This window comes from Pygocentrus nattereri, chromosome 28 (genome assembly GCF_015220715.1).
Source record: "Pygocentrus nattereri isolate fPygNat1 chromosome 28, fPygNat1.pri, whole genome shotgun sequence".
Lineage (NCBI taxonomy): Eukaryota > Metazoa > Chordata > Actinopteri > Characiformes > Serrasalmidae > Pygocentrus > Pygocentrus nattereri.
The window spans coordinates 26,526,845-26,544,344 of NC_051238.1; the positions used below are offsets into that span (position 1 = coordinate 26,526,845).

General features: G+C 42.3%; 1 protein-coding gene across 3 annotated transcripts; it reads left to right on the forward strand.

Annotated features, from left to right (window-relative positions):
* The first annotated feature begins 3,615 nt into the window (after positions 1–3,615).
* On the forward strand, positions 3,616–14,907 carry LOC119262660 (claspin-like). 3 transcript variants are annotated; one of them, XM_037535724.1, is made up of 9 exons: positions 3,616–4,678; positions 8,096–8,143; positions 8,764–8,929; positions 10,346–10,684; positions 11,061–11,171; positions 11,295–11,405; positions 11,652–11,762; positions 13,215–13,304; positions 14,495–14,907. In XM_037535724.1, exons 1-9 carry the CDS (start codon positions 4,553–4,555, stop codon positions 14,731–14,733), a joined length of 1,341 nt encoding a protein of 446 aa, XP_037391621.1. In that variant the 5' UTR covers positions 3,616–4,552; the 3' UTR covers positions 14,734–14,907. The 3 variants fall into 3 exon arrangements, with proteins under 3 accessions (XP_037391621.1, XP_037391622.1, XP_037391620.1); XM_037535725.1 differs by lacking the exon at positions 10,346–10,684; XM_037535723.1 differs by lacking the exon at positions 3,616–4,678 and having other exon boundaries at positions 7,401–8,143; positions 8,764–10,684.
* The last annotated feature ends 2,593 nt before the right edge of the window (positions 14,908–17,500 follow it).

A 17,500-nucleotide genomic window follows, 5' to 3' on the forward strand; every position in this document is an offset into this window, starting at 1 on the left:
TGTGCCCTTGCACAGCTCTGCTTGGTGTGTTTAGATAACTTTGGTTTGTATTGTTGTGTCCAAAATTCAAATGAACAAATGAACTATTGAGACCCACCTGCTCAGTTCAGTGGGCAGTGTTCACACTTACGCTAAGGAACCGCACTAACAGGTTCACTTTAATCTAACCAAAGCTGATACGTCTGCTCTTTGTACTGTTCTGCAGTGTCCATTCCCTCTAAAGGGAATCACTGGACTTCTCACTGCATGGTTTGAGCATGGTTTCTTGTGATTTGGATACAACTGACCACTCTGATGGTCATTTATCTTTATAACAGTCTTCTGCAATGTAGCATATGCATTCCATGCATGCTTTCAATAAATTTTTATTCTCAAAAGAAGCATCACTGAATGGTTGAGTAAAGATGAAATGATGTGTAAACCACATGCTATGGCCGCCTTAATCACCAGATATCAGTCCAGTTGAACATCTACTGGACTTTGTACTTATTAATATGTACACTGCTCAAAAAAATAAAGGGAACACTCAAATAACACATCCTGATCTGAATGAATGAAATATTCTCATTGAACACTTTGTTCTGTACAAAGTTGAATGTGCTGACAACAAAATCACAAAAATCATCAATGGAAATCAAATTTATTCACCAGTGGAGGCCTGGATTTGGAGTCACACACAAAATCATCATCTCTATCGTGTTTTAAAGCCGGTCTTAAAACCTATCTCTTCCAGCTAGCATTTGAGTGAGAATTTCTCTCGAACTTCTATTTATTTTAGTTAAGTCTTTTATTATTGTTTTATTTTTATTGTTGTTATTTTATATATTTTTTTTTTTCTTAGTTTATTTTATATATCGTTATAAATCTTAATGAATTATCTGTTTTACTTTTTTTGTATTGTACAGTGTCCTTGGGTCTCTTGAAAGGCGCTTTATAAAATAAAAGTATTATTATTATTATTATTAAAATTAAAGTGGAAAAACACACGACAGGCTGATCCAACTTTGATGTGATGTCCTTAAAACAAGTCAAAATGAGGCTCAGTGTTGTGTGTGGCCTCCATGTGCCTGTATGACCTCCCTACAACGCCTGGGCAGCTCCTGATGAGGTGGCGGATGGTCTCCTGAGGGATCTCCTCCCAGACCTGGACTAAAGCATCCGCCAACTCCTGGACAGTCTGTGGTGCAATGTGGCGCCCAGGGCCAACCGCACCAGCATATGGTCTCACAAGGGATCTGAGGATCTCATCTCGGTACCTAATGGCAGTCAGGCTACCTCTGGCGAGCACATGGAGGGCTGTGCGGCCCTCCAAAGAAATGCCACCTCACACCATTACTGACCCACTGCCAAACCAGTCATGCTGAAGGATGTTGCAGGCAGCAGATCGCTCTCCACGGCATCTCCAGGCTCTGTCACGTCTGTCACGTGTGCTCAGTGTGAACCTGCTTTCATCTGTGAAGATCACAGGGCGCTAGTGGCGAATTTGCCAATCCTGGTGTTCTCTGGCAAATGCCAAGCGTCCTGCACGGTGTTGGGCTGTGAGCACAACCCCCGTCTGTGGACGTCGGGCCCTCATACCATCCTCATGGAGTCGGTTTCTTTCGGCACGTTTGTGGCCTGCTGGAGGTCATTCTGCAGGGCTCTGGCAGTGCTCCTCCTGTTCCTCCTTGCACAAAGACGGAGGTAGCGGTCCTTCTGCTGGGTTGTTGCCCTCCTACGGCCTCCTCCACGTCTCCTGGTGTACTGGCCTGTCTCCTGGTGTACTGGCCTGTCTCCTGGTAGTGCCTCCAGCCTCTGGACACTACGCTGACAGACACAGCAAACCTTCTTGCCACAGCTCGCATTGATGTGCCATCCTAGATGAGCTGCAATACCTGAGCCACTTGTGTGGGTTGTAGAGTCCATCTCCTGCTACCACGAGTGTGAAAGCACCACCAACATTCAAAAGTGACCAAAACATCAGCCAGAAAGCAGAAAGGTGCTGAGAAGTGGTCTGTGGTCCCACCTGCAGAACCACTCCTTTATTGAGTGTGTCTTGCTAATTGCCAGTAATTTCCACCTGTTGTCTGTTCCATTTGCACAACAGCAGTGAAATTGATTGTCAGTGTTGCTTCCTAAGTGGACAGTTTGATTTCACAGAAGTTTGATTTACTTTTTGTTATATTGTGTTGTTTAAGTGTTCCCTTTATTTTTTTGAGCAGTGTATATTGTCTCTCTCCACCACCGTCATATCTCCAGTTCATAGAATAGGTCAATGCATATATCCAAGAAAATCTAAACTGAATATCACTTGAATATCACATGTGCTCTGGCTGCTGGGGTGATTCAGTGCCTCCCAAAGACTTTGTGTTCTCTTACTGACTGACTGATCACTTTTGCTGAAATACACATGCACAGCTATGGATGACAAGTATCTGTGCTCCCGAGAAGAGATGTAATCTTAGGGTAGCTGATGTTGTGTCTCCTTCCTGTAAATATTACTGTAAAGGGAAGTGATAAGACATACCATGGCATTAATATGTGTCAATATTTGTAGTGATGGCATGTCAGCTCTCAGCCTCATCCAACATCACTACCTCAGTGATAGCTTGGCATCTACAGGCATTTGTCCAACATTGCTACCAAAGCTTTGTAGTGAGGTGCGTGAGTGATTCACAAATCATGTTCATGAGGCCCACCATCAGAGTGGTCAGTTGTACACAAATCACAAGAAACCATGCTAGAACCATGCTGTGAGTAGTCCAGTGTTATGTGTAAATACTTTTCTGTGGTACCTTAATTTAAATCTGCGCTCTACAGTTTAAGGCTCTGTGGATACAGGGTTGAATCCCTGACCAGGCAGAGGAACAAGAAGGTCTGAGTTATGTTTGAAGTTCTAAAGATACGTCAGTCTCAAACTTCCAGTTGTTGAAATGCCATTAATGATTCTACATTGCCGATGGTGGTGCAGCAAAACCTGGACTGCCTGGTCTCGCTGTTAGCCGTCTGTATGTGGTTGTTCTTATTTCAGCTACATGTTTAAGCACAATAGTTTACGCCTTTCTGTTTCACTATCCTATCCATATGAGGAGGTATGCAGACTAGACACTCACATATGCATTATTAATTGGCTAAGATCAAAGAATGAAGTGAGGCAAACAGTTGTTGACCTTCATAAATCAGGCAGTGACTACAAGACATGCTAATGTTTCAGGTGACATGCTTCACATCTCCTGTTGTTTTTCTTTGTCTTAATGGTAGAGACTGAAATGCTCAGTTGTGGGGACAGATGTTTATGTGTGGGAACAAGGCCTCTTTCTCATTTAGTGATTCAGTTCATTCCACAAGTACAGGAAGTGGCTGAGGTCGGGGCCCTGTGCAGGTCAGTCAGAGCGGTCTTTATGGAGCTTGCTTTGTGCGCAGGAAACAGTCATAACAAATATGTTGACACAAAGTTTGAAGTATATATTTGTTGTTTCTATGCACGTGTCCCAGACTGTTATTTGTCCTTCATCAAACTTTAGTCTTGGCAGAGCGTATTCAGTGAAGACGCATTTTACTGGCTAGTGCCAAATCCAGATTTGTCCATCAGACTGTCGGCTGGTTAGGCATGATTCATCATACCAGAAAACAATGTGTACTGCTCCAGTTGCAGTGTGATTTATGGCAGTCCATCTGACGCTTAATATTGTGTAGATCCTAGACCCTATTTACACCTGGTCACTTCATGCACCTTGAGTATCAGAATCATATCTGGATCAAACTACATAAATATGCAAGTAGTATATCCAAGACACATTCAACAGCCCCCCATGTACAACCAGAACACCAGTTATAATGGCCTCACAATGAGGCAATATACATATTCTGCCCCACACAGTGACTGGATTCCAGTCTACATAACTGGAGATGCATGTCACTTCCCCGTGTACATGCATGTGACTAAAACCACATTTTTTAGGCTCTGTGGATACAGGGTTGAGTCCCTGACCAGGCAGAGGAACAAGAAGGTCTGAGTTATGTTTGAAGTTCTAATAAAGATCCATGTCTATCCTGATCAGGATACAGTCCAGATGCTAATTACATGAAGTGGCTTGGTGTAAACAGGTCCATTTGATTGTGTGTGGGTGATCTATTAGCTTATCGTGTAAATCTATTCTATGAATCTCCCTGTGACCGCACCTGCTGACACTTCTCAACGCCAAACTAGTTCTCTTCCCTACTTTAATATAAACCCACTGCTGGTCGTTCTGGTCGTGAAAGGTTTTGGTGCATTAACTGTTTGTTTTGAGTATAGAAACAGTAGTAAGTGTAAAAAGTGTACATATACTATTTAACAACAGTTCAGTCTACTTTAAAATCTGTAATAATATTTAAAGGGCAGGAGTTTCTGTAAAGGCCTGTTGGTTTCTATGTTAAGCGTCTCCTGTTCTCTTCTCAGTACAGATAAACGTGATGTAATGATTGTGTAGTAGACACTGGCAGTAAAGATTCTGCAGTACGGCTTTAAGGTCAGTAATTCTCAGTGTGAGGGGTGAACAGTACACAAGGCCTACAGTCACTCTGTTTCAGAATGGATCGTTTTATAACGCGATTAAAGAAACTTCGTGAGCATCACAAGAAGCAGGAGGAGAAGTATCAGCACATCCTCAACCAGCAGGAAAAGGAGCAGCAGAAGACTTTAGAGCTGCTGAACAAGGTAAGAGAATCTCAGGTAAACCTTCTAATGAACCTACTTGGGCTCCATGTCTGAAATAAGTAGCTGATATTTAGATGAGTCGCGTGACTCGGTTATACTGTTTAACTGTAGTGGATGAAGTTCAGTGTTAGAGCAGAGAGTCGCTCTTTAACTCGCTTTATTTATTTCACAATTTAAACACTTCAGTTCATTAAACCGCTCAGACGCCATACAGCACGTGCCGGTTCAGCGCGAGTCGGTTCAGCAGCTCGTGCTCGTGTATCTAACGGCTGTTCGGCTCGTGCGCGTTCACAGTTCAGCGGTTCGGTTCGGTTCGGCACTGCAGTCGCACACGCGTGGTGTAAGTACAAACATCTGTACATGTATCTGACAGTGTAAGCAGCTTCTGCTGAGGAACCGGGTCTCTGTGGGGCGGATTTCGGGGGAAATGTGCGGTTTGAGTGGAATGAGGAGAAAGTTAGTTAGCTAGCAGTAGTGAGCTAGTTAGCTAGCGCTAGCTGCTATAGCGTTGACTGTCCGGCCGGAGCGTCTCTGGTACAGCAGCTCGTTTATATGTTGGTTTATATTCGGTGATTATTCAGCGCTGTGTGTGTCGGTGGTGGAGTTTAGTGGTAGATGTTGATCTCGTGTTGAGTTCAGTACAGAGCTGGTGTGTGTGGTTGGTGGAGTTTAGTGGTAGATGTTGATCTCGTGTTGAGTTCAGTACAGAGCTGGTGTGTGTGGTTGGTGGAGTTTAGTGGTAGATGTTATTCTCGTGTTGAGTTCAGTACAGAGCTGGTGTGTGTGGTTGGTGGAGTTTAGTGGTAGATGTTGATCTCGTGTTGAGTTCAGTACAGAGCTGGTGTGTGTGGTTGGTGGAGTTTAGTGGTAGATGTTGATCTCGTGTTGAGTTCAGTACAGAGCTGGTGTGTGTGGTTGGTGGAGTTTAGTGGTAGATGTTGATCTCATGTTGAGTTCAGTACAGAGCTGGTGTGTGTGGTTGGTGGAGTTTAGTGGTAGATGTTATTCTCGTGTTGAGTTCAGTACAGAGCTGGTGTGTGTGGTTGGTGGAGTTTAGTGGTAGATGTTGATCTCGTGTTGAGTTCAGTACAGAGCTGGTGTGTGTGGTTGGTGGAGTTTAGTGGTAGATGTTATTCTCGTGTTGAGTTCAGTACAGAGCTGGTGTGTGTCGGTGGTGGAGTTTAGTGGTAGATGTTGATCTCGTGTTGAGTTCAGTACAGAGCTGGTGTGTGTGGTTGGTGGAGTTTAGTGGTAGATGTTGATCTCGTGTTGAGTTCAGTACAGAGCTGGTGTGTGTGGTTGGTGGAGTTTAGTGGTAGATGTTGATCTCGTGTTGAGTTCAGCACAGAGTTGGTGTGTGTGGTTGGTGGAGTTTAGTGGTAGATGTTGATCTCGTGTTGAGTTCAGTACAGAGCTGGTGTGTGTGGTTGGTGGAGTTTAGTGGTAGATGTTGATCTCGTGTTGAGTTCAGTACAGAGCTGGTGTGTGTGGTTGGTGGAGTTTAGTGGTAGATGTTGATCTCGTGTTGAGTTCAGTACAGAGCTGGTGTGTGTGTCGGTGGTGGAGTTTAGTGGTAGATGTTATTCTCGTGTTGAGTTCAGTACAGAGCTGGTGTGTGTGGTTGGTGGAGTTTAGTGGTAGATGTTGATCTCGTGTTGAGTTCAGTACAGAGCTGGTGTGTGTGGTTGGTGGAGTTTAGTGGTAGATGTTGATCTCGTGTTGAGTTCAGTACAGAGCTGGTGTGTGTGGTTGGTGGAGTTTAGTGGTAGATGTTGATCTCGTGTTGAGTTCAGTACAGAGCTGGTGTGTGTGGTTGGTGGAGTTTAGTGGTAGATGTTGATCTCGTGTTGAGTTCAGTACAGAGCTGGTGTGTGTGGTTGGTGGAGTTTAGTGGTAGATGTTATTCTCGTGTTGAGTTCAGTACAGAGCTGGTGTGTGTGGTTGGTGGAGTTTAGTGGTAGATGTTGATCTCGTGTTGAGTTCAGTACAGAGCTGGTGTGTGTGGTTGGTGGAGTTTAGTGGTAGATGTTGATCTCGTGTTGAGTTCAGTACAGAGCTGGTGTGTGTGGTTGGTGGAGTTTAGTGGTAGATGTTATTCTCGTGTTGAGTTCAGTACAGAGCTGGTGTGTGTGGTTGGTGGAGTTTAGTGGTAGATGTTATTCTCGTGTTGAGTTCAGTACAGAGCTGGTGTGTGTGGTTGGTGGAGTTTAGTGGTAGATGTTGATCTCGTGTTGAGTTCAGTACAGAGCTGGTGTGTGTGGTTGGTGGAGTTTAGTGGTAGATGTTATTCTCGTGTTGAGTTCAGTACAGAGCTGGTGTGTGTGGTTGGTGGAGTTTAGTGGTAGATGTTGATCTCGTGTTGAGTTCAGTACAGAGCTGGTGTGTGTGGTTGGTGGAGTTTAGTGGTAGATGTTATTCTCGTGTTGAGTTCAGTACAGAGCTGGTGTGTGTGGTTGGTGGAGTTTAGTGGTAGATGTTGATCTCGTGTTGAGTTCAGTACAGAGCTGGTGCTTCGCTGCGGAGGGGTCAGTCCCACCGCCGCTGTACATACAGACCCGGTTACAAACTCGCTTTAAGATTAAACTACTCTTCAATTCCAGCACAGCTCAGATACAGAACAGCAGCTCCTCATACGAGTTATTCGCAGTAGGGGTGCAGGAAGTGATCTCTACTACAAGTTTAAAGGTCTAGATATTTTAAATGGTTGCCAGATATTGTAATAGTATGAAACGGTGAGACCAGTGTTTTATATGCCCTGCTGAAAAATCCAGATCAGGACTAGTTTTACTGGTTGCTGGTTTCAGCTGGTAAAATCATACCCGTTGCTAATTAGCAAGCTGGTTAAGCAGCTTCTGACCAGCATAGTACAGTCCAGTGCTTTTCAAACATGGCCCTGTGGACCCACTGCCCTTCATATTTCAGAGCTCTTCCTGTTTAACACAGCCACTTTAACTCAGGAACGGCTGTTAATGAGCTGATTAGTTGGATCAGTTGTGATGGGAGCTGGGACACCAGGACCAGGACTGAAAAACACTGATGTACATTTGATTTGGTCATACTGGTCAACCAGCTCGGTCTTGCATAATCAAGCACGGTCATACTGGTGGTCTGTCTCGGTCAGCTCGATCATGCAAGTAGACCAGATAAACCATTAAACTCATAAAAACACAGGATCTAAACTGCTTAACCAGCTCGAGCTGTTTCCTGTCGTGTTGGTCTCTCAGATAGAAGAGATTTCATGTTACACCCAACAAAATGTGAAGTGCAGTAGAAGTTGATTTCCTTTTGTGTAACAGCTGTAGTACAAGTATCTCTGAACAACAAAGCTTTGTACTTAGAATAATTACAGTACTTTACTGATGAATTGCAAATGTGTCTTAGTAGATGGATGATGTGGTGATTTGTTTCTCTTTTCAGAGCATGGAGAACACAAAGCCTGTTGGCAGAGTGAGGCCAAACAAGAAGGTATGTAACACAGCTTTCATCAAATGAATATTTTAAGGAATAATTTAGCATAAAATAAAACCTAGATGGCTGAGACATGTTTGAAGTCAGAATTTTGCTTCGTTATAGTTGATCTAGGCTGCGAGGCCTTTTTACTGTGTAAAAATCATCAAAACTTCTCCAAGTGCATCTATTTGTTAGTTAAGGCCATAAAAGTTAATAAAAATGAAATGAGTTGTCAAAAACGCTGCCCAGTAAGAGTGCTGATCTAGTATCTGCTTTAGTGACCATGATCGTAAATAGGGAAGAGTCTGATCTGAGATCAGTCCTCTGATTTACCAGTTAAGTTCAGAAGTTTTTTTTAGTTCAGTATCTACTGTATCCAGAGGCACAGCCACTAGTCTGTGGGATCATTGTTATAACTTATAATGAGTTGAGAAAAGGGTTGTAGATTGATTTTTATTGAATGCAGTTGGGGCTGTTTGGTGGACTAATGGGATGTAGTCCTCACAGCTGCAGTTCTAAACTCAAGGAGCAAATTTTAGACTCCAAATGTGTCTTTGGCAGATTTTTATGTTTAAGTTAATCCAGTTTAATTTGACTGTTTAATTATTCTTGTTTTTTTAATGTTTCTGTGACAGGCTGAGCAGGAAGAGAGTGACGACTCCATTAATTTGTCTGAAGAGGATCTGGTGTCATCACATTCGGAATATGAACCTGATGGCAGCGAGTCTGACTCTGAAAGTTGTCTCTCCCTTTCAACCCAGCTGTCTTCCAGCTCGGTCCTGTCCAAGGAAGTTGAAAACGGTACGTCCATGTCAACAAAACAAAAAAAATCAAAGATTACAGTAAAATGCAGCACAAAAACTGACAATGGCAAACGGATCTGGAACAAGAAACATTTTTGTCTGTACTGTAAAAAACCAAACAGTAAAATAGCTCGCCACTTGGAAAGAAAACATGGTGAAGAAACGGAGGTTGCCCAAGCTCTAAGTTTTCCTAAAGGGTCCAAGCGAAGGGCAGCTTTGCTTGAGGAAATTCGAAACAAAGGGGACTTTGAGCACAATATAGACGTTCTTGAGAATGGTGATGGGCAGCTGATCACCTGGCGACAACCCAAGGCCAACGCAAGTCCAAACAATTACCTGCCATGTCCCCAGTGTTGGGGATTTTTTGTTAAAACAGATCTGTGGAAGCACGAGATTTCCTGTAGGGTAAGGCAAGCAAAGAACTTAAAGAAGACAAAAAGGATTCAGTCATGTGCATCCCGCCTAGTTCCAGTGTCATCTTCAGTTTCTTCAGGCTGCAAGGATGTGTTACACAGTATGCATCAAGATGAGATCAGCATTTGTGTCAGAAATGACCCTCTCATTTGTAAATTTGGAGATGTTTTATTTGAAAAACACGGACATAACAAATTTCAACATTCCTACATCGCTCAGAAAATGCGAGAGCTAGGGAGGTTTTTGATAGCCGCCAGAGAGATTGATAACAGTGTATGTATGCTCCAAGATGTCCTTGTGCCAGGAAAATTCCAAACTGTTGTGGAAGCGACAAGAACAGTCAGTGGCTTTATGGCTTCACAGAACGAGTATAAGACACCTTCTCTAGCATGTAAAATTGGATATTCGCTCAAGAGAGCAGCGGAAATACTGGTAGGGGAGAGCCTAATAAGTGGAAACACTAGAACAGAGAGGGATGCAAAGAAGTTCATTGAGGTGATGGAGACACAGTGGAACACCTATGTGTCAGGACGTGCCCTTAACACTCTAAAAACAGCCAAGTGGAACAAAGATGAAATGATTCCCCTGACTGAAGATATCATGAAGTTGCAGAAACATCTTAAAGCACTGGAAAAAGATGCAGTGCTTGGACTCTCGGTTGCACCCAGTGTTTCAGACTGGAAGAAACTTTGTCAGAGCCTTCTCACACAGATAATCCTCTTCAATAGAAGGAGGGAAGGAGAAGCCTCAAAATTACTCCTGGCAACATACCAAACACGGAACAGAGCTCCAGCTCACCCAGAAGTGTACGAGAGCCTTTCCAAACTTGAAAAGTCACTTGTCAACAACTTCACGCGACTGGAGATACGAGGGAAGAGAGAGCGAAAAGTCCCATTGCTCCTCACACATGACATGGAGGCATCGATAGACATTCTGATAAGCAACCGAACTGCAGTAGGTATCTGCAGTGAAAACCCTTTTGTGTTTGCCCGAATTTCAGGAACCAGCCATATGAGAGGGTCAGACTGCCTCCGCCAATTTTCATTGGAATGCCAGGCCAAACATCCAGAGTGTTTAAGATCCACCAGATTAAGGAAGCACATAGCCACTCTTTGCCAAATGATGAACTTGAAAAATTCAGAAATGGATCAGGTGGCAAAGTTCATGGGTCACGATATACGTGTCCACCGTGAATATTACAGACTCTCTGAAAACACCATTCAGCTTGCTAAAATTAGCAAACTGTTGATTGCCATAGAGAAAGGAAATCACACTTATCTGGGACGGTCTCTAGAGGAGCTGGAGCTGGATGGAGACACTCTGGATGGTGAAAAATCAGGTATGTTACCTACTGTCAGTAGTACAGTGATTCCCAAACGGATTGTCAGGACACGTTTATATCAGCGTATCGTATATTTGATGGTTGTCTTGTACAGGGACTTTGTATGTGATGTGTTCAAACTGTAATATGAACTGAATTAAAGTAATTAGAAATATTTATTGTGCAAATTGGTAGGTTTTAGCTGAACAGTATAAATACATGTTAGCTAATAAGCTTTCTAACCCCTACCACACCATGACATCGGGCGCCACGTCATTGTGGTGTGACGGCAATGGGCAGTATATAGCAAACGGCCTCACAAGCCTGGACCTTATGTAGACGTTTGCCCAATGTACTGGATGAACTGTATTTCCAATGTTTTGATTTATTTCAGATGGTGAATGTCCGCCAGGCGAAAAGAAGCAAAAGACATCCTCGAGAGCTCCATCCCCTCAGGATCATTTGGAGACGGGTGTCGAGGGTTCTTGTGGAGAACAACAATCAGGTATGTCAGTGTATCAGAGTAGTGTTTTCCAGTGTGCGCAATGCATTTCTGTTAAATGTTGTATTCTGTCTGACTCAGATCTAGTAACTGATATGTTGTGTTTGGTTATTTGTGTTATTCCAGATGGTGAATGTCTGCCAGGCAAAAAGAAGGAAAAGAGGTCCTCAAAGGCTTCATCCCCGAAAGATAAGTTAGCAACATGTGAAGAGGATTCTTGTGGAGAAGAAAAATCAAGTATGGGAAAGTAGTACAGAGACACATTTTCAGTTTTCCAACAGTTCAGATCAGTGACATGCAGTTCAGTTAAAAATTAGCAGCTCTGCCTTCAGACTTTCTTCTTCTATATAGATATATAGATAGGAATATCCAGCTCCTGCTGATTTTTCAGGAAAACTTTTTTGCTGTGATTCTCCCGTTCTGCCGTGTGTCAGATGTGTTCTATCGGACTCCTAGTAACTGATATGTTTTGTTTTGTTCCAGACCGTGAATGTTCGCCAGTCAAAAAGAAGCAAAAGATGTCCTCTGGAGCGTCATCCCAAGAAGATCATTTGGAGACAAGTGACAAGGATACTTCTGCAGAACAACAATCAGGTATGTCATTGTAGCAGAGTCATGTTTTCAGCTTTCCAATGTGCAATTTGCAGTGTGCAGTGTAGTTGTAATAGAATCAACACTGTGCAGTGCATTCAGAAAGTATTCACCGCGCTTCACGTTTTCCACATTCTCTTATGTTACAGTCTAATTCCAAATTCAAGTTCTACACACAATACCCCACAATGACAAAGTGAAAAAAGTTTGTTTGAATTTTTTGCAAATTTATTTAAAATAAAAAACAATAAAATCACATGTACATAAGTATCACAGCTGAACTCCTGAATGCCAAGCATCATGTCTGGAGGAAACCAGGCACTGCTCATCACCTGGCCAATACGATCCCTACGGTGAAGCATGGTGGTGGCAGTATCATGCTGTAGGGTTGTTTTTTGGCAGCATAAACTGGGAGACTAGTCAGTGTCGAGGGAAAGATGAATGCAGAAATGTACAGAGACATCCTTGAAGAAAACCTGCTCCAGAGTGCTCTGGATCTCAGACTGGGGCGAAGATTCATCTTCCAACAGGATAACAACCCTAAACACACAGCCAAGATAACAAAGGAGTGGCTTCGGGACGACTCTGTGAATGTTCTGGATTGGCCCAGCCAGAGCCCAGACTTGAACCTGATTTAACATCTCTGGAGAGATCTGAAAATGGCTGTGCACCGACGCTCCCCATCCAACCTGATGGAGCTTGAGAGGTTCTGCCTCTCAAGAATGGGAGAAACTGCCCAAACACAGGTTGTAGCATCATACTCAAAAAGACGTGAGGCTGTAATTGCTGCCAAAGGTGCTTCTACAAAGTATTGAGCAAAGGCTGTGATACTTATGTACATGGGATTTTAGTTTTTTGTTTTTTATTTTTAATAAATTTGTAATAAATTAAAACAAACTTTTTTCACTTTGTCATTATGGGGTACTACTGTGTGTAGAATTTTGAGGGAATAAATTAATTTAATCCATTTTGGAATAAGACCATAAAATGTGAAAAAAGTGAAGCGCTGTGAAAACCTGTCAGTACCTACCAAAGATTCTCCAAGGAAGGTGCACACTGCCACAATGCAAATGATTCCAGAATGGTTCTAGGAACACAACAATGAGTTCAAGCTCAATGTTTTGGTCCAATCCAGTATCTGGGGAATATTTTGGACAAACAAGTTTGATCCATGGAGACCCCACCTAACAACTTACAGGACTTGCTTAAAGGATCTGCTGCTAACGTTAGTCTTGGTGCCAGATACCATAAAACACTTAGAAGTCTTGTGGAGGCCATGCCTCAAATGCTCAAGCCTGTTGTTGTGGCTTTTATGAAGAATGTTGATGGGGTTTGTGGTGTGAGTGCACCACATAATTTAATGTGACTGCTGTCCAGTGTATTTGACCACCCAAACTCAAGATCAAAATGATTTTGTATAGACTTGCAGTACACAGTTTGTATTTTGTTTTCTAGAGAACGTTCGTTCCCCTGTCCGAAAGAAGAGGCCTTCCTCCAGGACTCAAAATGCAGACCTTGTTGAAGATGTAGAGACAAGAAAATCAGGTAAGTTACAACAATTAAGCCCTTTGAGATTTCCTTTCCAAGTGTCTGGTTTATTAGAAGCACCTATATTGTAGCTTCATCATGTCCATCTACAGTTGTGTGGAACAGGCAACTTTGGCTTTTTTTATAAAGGCCTTGGGCAGATTCTCAAAAGTAGTCTAATCATTAGCATCTGGTCAAGTTAACCTGACTTACAAACCTTTTTTGTTTGGGATCACTTTACTGGGATGGTCCATTGTAGATGCTCAAGTGACATTCAACTGAATAGTAATTAAATACAAGTTTAATGTAAATGATGGTCCATAGAATCTCAAACTATACCTAACCCTAACCCTAAACTTAACCTGGAATCAAGCCTAAAGCCTACACCTAAGCTTGGCAATGGAGCTGGGCAATATGACAATATTTTATGGTGTCATGATAAATTTGTTCTCAATATAGATGATATACTTTTCTGATCATATGGATATCATCAGTGCATAAAACACTGGCCAACTGCATGTTTCATTAGAGAGTGTAATTAGTGCTGTTTAATGGGAAAAAGTGCAACACATTTTAAATATTTACTCATCGTACTGCGACTAATGATCTGTGTGTCAAAATCTCACTGTAACACTACGTGTAAATATCATGATTTAATATTTTTACCATAGCGCCCAGGCCTTGACCTTGAATCAACCCTAAAACCTAAACAGAATCTTTTACTTAACCTAAAATGAAACCCAACCATAGCTCTTACTCGTGAAAGATTGAGGTTAGGGTTAGGGGTATGGTTAAGTTTAGGGTTATATTCAATAGAGAGTTATTTACGTTCAGCTTAGCGTTCAGACGCATTTAATAGAAATTCTGTTGAATGTCATTTGAATGTTAGTTGAGCAACGGTGATGCATCTACAATGAACCATCCTAGTAAAGTGAAACCATTTATTTTTATATGACTGGGTGTGCTGCGTTGCTATATATTTACTCGCTGTCATTCATGTCGTGCTGCACAGGTTATCAGTCCTCTCTACCGAGTATCTCACTGTAACTGAGTGTCGACCTGTAGATAGATATGTAAATATGTATCTGCTTGGCATGGTATGGACATCCTTTGTATCTGCAATACTGGAGAAAATGCCCTCTATTTTATTTATTAACCTTATTTTAAAAACTAAAATTCATTGCATCTGTCTGTGCTTTTTGTTTCAGATCGTAAACACACAGTCCAGCCCAGGCGACCATGGACCGACAGAGAGAAGGAGGCAGTGTGGCGTCACCTGACAAAGTATCGTGCCCTAAAGAATGTTCCAGGAAAAGCGGACTGCCTTCGGTGCATCCAAGCAGAGCTTGCTTTGAAGACAAGAACATGGAAAGACATCAAAAATTTTGTTTACAATAGTATTACAACAGAAAAGCGAAAGGCTGCTTCTCTCATTACAAAAACCTAGACAGTAGATCTGTTTAAGGTACTTTGCACTTTACAGTACAGTTACAGTTCAGATCAGTGCAGCTGCACACCACTGTTCCAGTTAACCCTGCAGCTCCACACTACAGTTCAGGTGACTGTACACTACTGTTAATATAAAACTACCTCTACACAACTGTTCAGGTGACTGTACACTACTGTTAATGTAGAACTACCTCAACACAACTGTTCAGGTGACTGTTCACTACTGTTAATGTAGAACTGTTCAGGTGACTGTTCACTACTGTTAATGTAGAACTGTAGCTCTACACAACTGTTCAGGTGACTGCACACTACTGTTAATGTAGAACTACCTCAACACAACTGTTCAGGTGACTGTACACTACTGTTAATGTAGAACTACCTCAACACAACTGTTCAGGTGACTGTTCACTACTGTTAATGTAGAACTGTTCAGGTGACTGTTCACTACTGTTAATGTAGAACTGTAGCTCTACACAACTGTTCAGGTGACTGCACACTACTGTTAATGTAGAACTACCTCTACACAACTGTTCAGGTGACTGTTCACTACTGTTAATGTAGAGCTACCTCAACACAACTGTTCAGGTGACTGTTCACTACTGTTAATGTAGAACTACCTCAACACAACTGTTCAGGTGACTGTACACTACTGTTAATGTAGAACTACCTCAACACAACTGCTCAGGTGACTGTACACTACTGTTAATGTAGAACTACCTCAACACAACTGTTCAGGTGACTGTACACTACTGTTAATGTAAAACTACCTCTACACAACTGTTCAGGTGACTGTTCACTACTGTTAATGTAGAACTACCTCTACACAACTGTTCAGGTGACTGCACACTACTGTTAATGTAGAACTACCTCAACACAACTGTTCAGGTGACTGTTCACTACTGTTAATGTAGAACTGTTCAGGTGACTGTTCACTACTGTTAATGTAGAACTACCTCAACACAACTGTTCAGGTGACTGTTCACTACTGTTAATGTAGAGCTACCTCAACACAACTGTTCAGGTGACTGTTCACTACTGTTAATGTAGAACTACCTCAACACAACTGTTCAGGTGACTGTTCACTACTGTTAATGTAGAGCTACCTCAACACAACTGTTCAGGTGACTGTTCACTACTGTTAATGTAGAGCTACCTCAACACAACTGTTCAGGTGACTGTTCACTACTGTTAATGTAGAACTACCTCTACACAACTGTTCAGGTGACTGTACACTACTGTTAATGTAGAACTGTTCAGGTGACTGTTCACTACTGTTAATGTAGAACTGTAGCTCTACACAACTGTTCAGGTGACTGCACACTACTGTTAATGTAGAACTACCTCTACACAACTGTTCAGGTGACTGTTCACTACTGTTAATGTAGAGCTACCTCAACACAACTGTTCAGGTGACTGTTCACTACTGTTAATGTAGAACTACCTCAACACAACTGTTCAGGTGACTGTACACTACTGTTAATGTAGAACTACCTCAACACAACTGCTCAGGTGACTGTACACTACTGTTAATGTAGAACTACCTCAACACAACTGTTCAGGTGACTGTACACTACTGTTAATGTAAAACTACCTCTACACAACTGTTCAGGTGACTGTTCACTACTGTTAATGTAGAACTACCTCTACACAACTGTTCAGGTGACTGCACACTACTGTTAATGTAGAACTACCTCAACACAACTGTTCAGGTGACTGTTCACTACTGTTAATGTAGAACTGTTCAGGTGACTGTTCACTACTGTTAATGTAGAACTGTAGCTCTACACAACTGTTCAGGTGACTGCACACTACTGTTAATGTAGAACTACCTCAACACAACTGTTCAGGTGACTGTTCACTACGGTTAATGTAGAACTGTTCAGGTGACTGTTCACTACTGTTAATGTAGAACTGTAGCTCTACACAACTGTTCAGGTGACTGCACACTACTGTTAATGTAGAACTACCTCAACACAACTGTTCAGGTGACTGTTCACTACTGTTAATGTAGAGCTACCTCAACACAACTGTTCAGGTGACTGTTCACTACTGTTAATGTAGAGCTACCTCAACACAACTGTTCAGGTGACTGTTCACTACTGTTAATGTAGAACTACCTCTACACAACTGTTCAGGTGACTGTACACTACTGTTAATGTAGAACTACCTCAACACAACTGTTCAGGTGACTGTTCACTACTGTTAATGTAGAACTGTTCAGGTGACTGTTCACTACTGTTAATGTAGAACTACCTCAACACAACTGTTCAGGTGACTGTTCACTACTGTTAATGTAGAGCTACCTCAACACAACTGTTCAGGTGACTGTTCACTACTGTTAATGTAGAACTACCTCAACACAACTGTTCAGGTGACTGTTCACTACTGTTAATGTAGAGCTACCTCAACACAACTGTTCAGGTGACTGTTCACTACTGTTAATGTAGAGCTACCTCTACACAACTGTTCAGGTGACTGTTCACTACTGTTAATGTAGAGCTACCTCAACACAACTGTTCAGGTGACTGTTCACTACTGTTAATGTAGAACTACCTCTACACAACTGTTCAGGTGACTGTACACTACTGTTAATGTAGAACTACCTCAACACAACTGTTCAGGTGACTGTTCACTACTGTTAATGTAGAACTACCTCTACACAACTGCTCAGGTGACTGTACACTACTGTTAATGTAGAACTACCTCAACACAACTGTTCAGGTGACTGTACACTACTGTTAATGTAGAACTACCTCAACACAACT